Here is a 6,619-nt window from a genome sequence, read left to right as displayed (position 1 = left end):
CAATTCTGCCTCAGCCTCCCAAATAGCTGGGATTACAGGCACCTGCCACCACGCCCAGCTGGTTTTTGTATGTTTAGTAGAACCGGGTTTTACATTGGCCAGGCTGGTCTTGAACTCCTGACCTCGTGATCTGCCTGTTTCGGCCTCCCAAAGTGCTGGGATTACAGGTGTAAGCCACTGCATCTGGCCTATTTTTACTATTCTTAAGAGCTAATTTTATTTAAAATTAGCATGGTGGTGCACACTTGTGGTCCCTGCTACTCAGGAGGCTCAAGTAGGAGGATCGCTTGAGCCCAGGAGGTCGAGACTGCAGTGAACCGTGATCGTCACTGCACTCTAGCCTGGGTGACAGAGTAAGACCCTGTCAAAAAAAAAAAAGCGAATTTTATGGGTTAAGTAAGCTTTTGTGAGCTTTCTAAGAAAACAACATTACTGCCAGGCACGGTGGCTCACGTTTGTAATCCCAGCACTTTGGGAGGCCAAGCAGGGCGGATCACAAGGTCAGCAGATCGAGACCATCCTGGCTAACACGGTGAAACCCCGTCTCTACTAAAAATAAAAATAAAAATTAGCTGGGCATGGTGGTGGGTGCCTGTAGTCTCAGCTACTTGGGAGGCTGAGGTAGGAGAATGGCATGAACCCAGGAGGCAGAGCTTGCAGCGAGCCGAGATCGCACCACTGCACTCCAGCCTGGGAGACAAAGTGAGACTCCGTCTCAAAAAAAAAAAAAAAAAAGAAAACAACATTACTGCCATAGTTTTCATGGGAAACCATATTCCAAACAACAAATTACATGCTAATTAGCATACAACCTATTTGTGGACTAAGGACTGTTTGCAACTTATTTGCCATTACAAATGGTAACTTCTACAGAAGCCTCATCTGCAGTTACAATCTTAATCTGGATCATTTCCATTCCAATTGCAAAACCTGTTTCTTATGCAGAGAACATCTAAAAACAGGCTGTTTCTAAATACGATTGTCAAGAATACATCTTTTTAAATGTTTGTACAAAACAGAGGTTAGGCTTTGGTATCTGTGACTGTAAACTACTCTCGGTACCCGGAAAAGAAAATAAGAACACTTACTTCATGAAATACTGCTCCAGAATATGGAGATACTCCCAAGTCCAACAGTGAAAGGCCTTCAACCACTGAAAAATAAGACATACAAGTTCACTCAGACTAAGCAGGCAGCTATAACCAAATTGTTAGATACCCCCAGAACCAAAAAGGGCCTCACTGAGTTTATCTAACCCCCTTTACCTCATCTCCAGCAAGTGGCTTTAAGTCTTGAACATTTCTGATGATGGGAAACTCTCTTTCATGGACAGCATCCTTTTGCATTGTGGGCAGCACTCATTATCAGACAGTTTTATGTTAAACTATCTGCTTCCTTCTAGTTCTTTGTAACTCTCACCCACTCTCAAAAATGTCTCATTTATGCATAATCTTCCCCATTCCAAAGCACAATAAGATAACAGATTAGAAGCTGGTGAGAAATGTTGCCATAGTGTGAGGAAATGGGCAGTCACTCTCATATGCTGCTCATTTGAGTGACATTTGTATTAACTTTTCAGTAGGGCAATAGGTGCTTTTTAAGTGTGTGCCTTCTGACCCAGATATGGTACTTCTTAGGGCAGTTTATCCTAGGGAAATAACTTGACAAGTGCCCAAAAAGGTATGTTCCTTACAGTGCTCAGAGTACTGAACAATTAGAAATAATCTGAATGCCCATTAATGAAGATTTATTTAAATGAATTATGATATAATATGTATCTCTATATAATGGAATACTTTATACTTAAAATTATACTATGTTATAAATAATAAATAAATAAGTGGAAGAGAAAGGAGAGCTTTTCTCTACAGAGAATTCTAAGGATCAAATGTAGAAAGAACAATGAAACAGAAAATCACCACTTGGCATACTCCATGCATAGTAATAATCACAAAAGGCAAGTATCATCAATGGATGCTAAAATTCGTGGGCAAAAATATGAGAAATAGAATATTTGCAAGGGGAAAAATAATTTTACATGGGTGGTGGCTCACACCTGTAATCCCAGCACTTTGGGAGACTGAGGCAGGCGGATCACGTGAGGTCAGCAGTTCAAGACCAGCCTGGCCAACATGGCAAAATCCTGTCTCCATTAAAAATACAAAAATTAGCCAGGCATGGTGGCACGCACTTGTAATCCCAGCTACTTGGGAGGCTGAGGCAGGAGAATCACTTGAACCTGGGAGGCGGAGGTTGCAGTGAGCCGAGATTGTGCCACTGCACTCCAGCCTGGGCAACGGAGTGACACTCCTTCTCAAAAAAAAAACAAAAAACAAAAAAAGCATAACCTCAGTCTAATTGTGAGAAAACATCAGGCAGACCCAAATGGAGACATAAAATAACTGGCAAGTACTCTTAAAAATATTAAGCCTATATATACCTACTAGGTACCAACAAAAATTAAATTAAAAAATTTTTAAATGTTAAGTCTAAGGAAGTATCCCAGATTAGAAGAGACTAAGGCGACAAAACAACTAAGTGCAAAGTGGAATCACAGGTTGGATATGGGACTAGAAATGGACATTAGTGGGGCAAAGTGATAAAATTCTAATAAGGCCTGTAATTAGTTAATAGCATCGTATCAATGTTAATTTTCTGGTTTAGGTCATTGCACTATGGTGATGTAGAATGTTAACATTAGAAGCTGAATGAAAGGTAAACAGGAACTCTATCTACAATTCTTGCAACTTTTTTGAAAATCTAAAATTATTTCAAAATTAAGAGTTAAAATTAAAAAGTATATTAGAGATCTATATTTACTGAAGAAAAGCAGTCCATAAAATATTCTTAAATGAAAAGTAGGTCAAAACACAGCATGTAAAATATAAGAGGTTTTTTTGGTGATTTTTTTACAAATGACTATTTTAGCAATTTCTCTTGGTTTTTATTTATTTTCCTTTTCAAATTTTTTGGGGGTTGAGGTGGTACATGTCCATGTTTGTTACACAGGTAAATTGCATGTCATAGAGGTTTGGAGTGCAGATAATCTCATTGCCCAGGTAATAAGCACAGTACCTGATAGGTAGCTTTTCCAACTTCACCCTCCTCCCACCCTCCACCCTCAAGTAGGCCCAGGTATCTACTGTTACTGTCTTTGTGTCCACATGTACTCAGTGTTCAGCTTCCACTTATAAGTGAGAATACGCTGTATTTGGTTTTCTGTTCTTGCATTAATTTCCTTAGGATAATGTCTCCAGCTCTATCCATGTTGGTTCAAAGGACATGATCTCATTCCTTTCTTTTTTTATGCTGCATAGTGTTCCATGGTGTATATGTACCACATTTTCTTTATCTAGTCCACCATTGATGGGCATTCAGGTTAATTCCATGTCTTTGCTATTGTGAATACTGCTGTGATGAACATACACATGCATGCATCTTTAGGGTAGAATGATTTCTATTCCTTTAGGTATATACCTAGTAATGGCATTGCCGGGTCGAATGGCAGTTCTGTTTTAGGATCTTTGAGAAACCTTCAGACTGCTTTCCACAGTGGCTGAATTACTTTACATTCCCACCACCAGTGTGTAAGTGTTTCCTTTTCTCCACAGCCTTGCCAGCATCTATTATTTTTTGACTTTTTAATAATGGTCATTCTGACTGGTATGAGATAGTATCTCGGCCGAGCGCGGTGGCTCAAGCCTGTAATCCCAGCACTTTGGGAGGCCGAGACGGGTGGATCACGAGGTGTCGGGAATTTGAGAAGACTCCGTCTCAAAAAAAAAAAGAGATAGTATCTCATTGTGCTTTAGATTTGCATTTCTCTAATGACTAATTATGTTGAGCATTTTTTCATATGTTTGTATGTCTTCTTTTGAGAAGTGTCTGTTCACGTCCTTTGCCCCCCGCCAACTGTTTTTCCAAGACAGGATCTGGCTCTATTGCCCAGGTTGAAGTACAGTGGCATGATCAGGGCTCACTGCAGCCTTGACCTCTCAGGCTCAATAGATCCTCCCATCGCAGCCTCTCGAGTAGTTGGGACTTCAGGTGTGCATCACCATGCCTGGCTAATTTTTGTATTTTTTGTAGAGACAGGGTTTCGCCATGTTACTTGGGCTGGTCTCAAACTCCTGGGCTCAAGCAATCTTCCTGCCTCAGCCTCCCAAAGTGCTGGAATTACAGTGGTGCTGGAATTACAGGTGTGAGCCACCATGCCCAGCCCTTTGCTTTTTTTTTTTTTTGAGAGAGTCTCAGTCTGTCACCAAGGCTGGAGTGCAGTGGCGTGATCTTGGCTCACTGCAACCTCTGCCTCCTGGGTTCAAGCAATTCTCCTGACTCAACCACTGAGTAGCTAGGATTACAGGTGCCTGCCACCAGACCAGTTAATTTTTATATTTTTAGTGGAGTCAGTGTTTTACTATGTTGACCAGGCTGGTCTTGAACTCCTGACCTCAAGTGATCTGCCTGCCTCAGCCTCTCAAAATTGCATAGTTTTTAATAGGTTTGTAGAGTTTTATCTTAAACTTTTATAAGCATTCATTTAATTATCTGAAAGACAGAGAATGAACATGTAATCAATGAGAAATGCCTGGAAAAATAAATATTTAAATGTTCACAATGGCATTTCTAGGTGACAAGATTACAGAAGATGCTTGATTTTTTTTCATCTTCCTTTTCTAAATATTTAGCAATGAGGATGTATTATTTTATAATTATTCAAAAGAAATAGTTTTTGTTTTTGTTTTTGTTTTGGAGACAGGGTCTCACTCTGTCATCCAGACTGGAGTACAGGGGTACAAACATGGTTTACTGCAGCCTCAACCTCCTGGGTACAAGCGATCATCCCACCTCAGCCTCCCAAGTAGCTGAGAACACAGGCCCACACCACCACACCCAGCTAAATTTTTTTTTGGTAGAGACAGTGTCTTGCCATGTTGCTCAGGCTGGTCTTGAACACCTGGACTCAAGCAGTCTTCCGACCTTGGCCTCCAAAAGTGGTGGGACCACAGGCATGCGCCACTGCACCCAGCTACTTTCTATTTTTGAATCATGTGACTGAGTTACCTATCAAAAAATAGGTAGGCAGGGGTTCAAAGAGTTTGAGATCAGCCTGGGCAACATAAGGAGACCTTGTCTCTACAAAAAAACAAAAATTAGCTGGGGCATGGTGATGTGTGCCTGTGGTCCCAGCTACTTCGGAGGCTGAGGTGGGAAGATCAACTGAGCCCAGGAGGTCAAAGCTGCAGCGAGTCATGATCATGCTACCGCACTCCAGTCTGGGTGACAGAGGGAAACCCTGTATCAAATAAACAAAAACAGAGAGAAAAGAAAAAAGACCACTACATATTCGTAAGGAGTGGGCTGCAATTACAACTTTAAACTTTATAGGACTACCCTAAAGAAGGAAACCTAATCAATTTTATAATTCATGGTGGCCATAAAATAAAACAAAGTATATTGCTCAAGACCATTGTAACTGGTCCTTATACTGGAACCAAAAGGAAACCTCCTCAAGGAGCTGCATAAAGAGGTTGCTGTGTAACAGCTATTAAATCCTTCACTAACAGCTTTACTGGAGACCCAAGGAGATGACTCATCAGGTCACATCACAAGGCATTTCTCACTCTTAGCCAATGGCATCCTACCACAGAGCAGTAAAAAAGCAACTCTACGGGGGACCAGTATGAGGCTGTCCAGGCACATCACTCCACTTGTCTGGTTTAATCCAGATGGAAATTTATGAGTACATAGCTAGAGGACAGACTGCACAACTTTTAGGCAATTGCCTAAAATGTAATTCATCTCAGATATGCTTTTGCTAGATACTGTGTATCAGTGGATTTGTTAGTGTATTCTCTAGCAAATGCCTGGAGTGTGGTTCTGCTAATTGATGATTAAGTATGGCATCACATTACTTAATTGATAACTGATCTGGGCAAAGGGTCAGGTTACATAAACCATGTAAAACATTTTTTGTCTTTCTTTTTTGAGACTCACTCTGTTGCCTGGGCTGGAGTGTAATGGTGTGATCATAGCTCATTGCAGCCTCAACCTTCCAGGCTCAAGTGATCCTCCCACCCCAGCCTCCCGAGTAACTGGGACTATAGGTGCATGCCACCACACCCAGCTAATTTTTAATTTTTGTTGTAGAAACAGGCTCTTGCTGTATTGCCCAGGCTGGTAAAAACATTTTTTAAAACCCTACTATTTACTACAATATTAAAAAGTCGGCTGGGCGTGGTGGCTCAAGCCTGTAATCCCAGCACTTTGGGAGACCCAGGCGGGTGGATCACCTGAGGTCAAGTGTTCAAGACCAGCCTGGTCAACGTGGTGAAACCCCATCTCTACTAAAAATACAAAAAATTAGCCGGGTGTGGTGGTGGGCGCCTATAATCCCAGCTACTCAGGAGGTTGAGGTAGGAGAATCGCTTGAACCTGGGAGGTGGAGGTTGCAGTGACCCCAGAAGGGGTCCTACTTTACTATTTTTAAATGCCTGTCTTTTAGGCTTTATATAATCAGCTGCTTTAAAAAACATGAGCCGAGATCATGCCACTGCACCCCAGCCTGGGCGCAACAGGGCAAGACCCCATCTCAAAAAAAAAAAAAAATATATATATA

General features: G+C 41.4%; 1 protein-coding gene across 2 annotated transcripts in view; it reads right to left on the bottom strand.

The window, feature by feature from the left end:
- PIGU (phosphatidylinositol glycan anchor biosynthesis, class U) overlaps positions 1–6,619 on the bottom strand; it is a 107,916-nt gene that overhangs the window by 97,031 nt on the left and 4,266 nt on the right. For both annotated transcript variants that reach the window (XM_011972428.1, XM_011972429.1), the window contains exon 2: positions 1,089–1,153. In XM_011972428.1, coding sequence (XP_011827818.1) covers positions 1,089–1,153 — 65 coding nt within the window. The remainder of the gene's footprint in view (positions 1–1,088; positions 1,154–6,619) is intronic.

Source organism: Mandrillus leucophaeus, unplaced genomic scaffold (genome assembly GCF_000951045.1).
Source record: "Mandrillus leucophaeus isolate KB7577 unplaced genomic scaffold, Mleu.le_1.0 Scaffold129, whole genome shotgun sequence".
Taxonomy (NCBI): domain Eukaryota; kingdom Metazoa; phylum Chordata; class Mammalia; order Primates; family Cercopithecidae; genus Mandrillus; species Mandrillus leucophaeus.
This window is presented reverse-complemented; position numbering and strand designations above follow the sequence as displayed.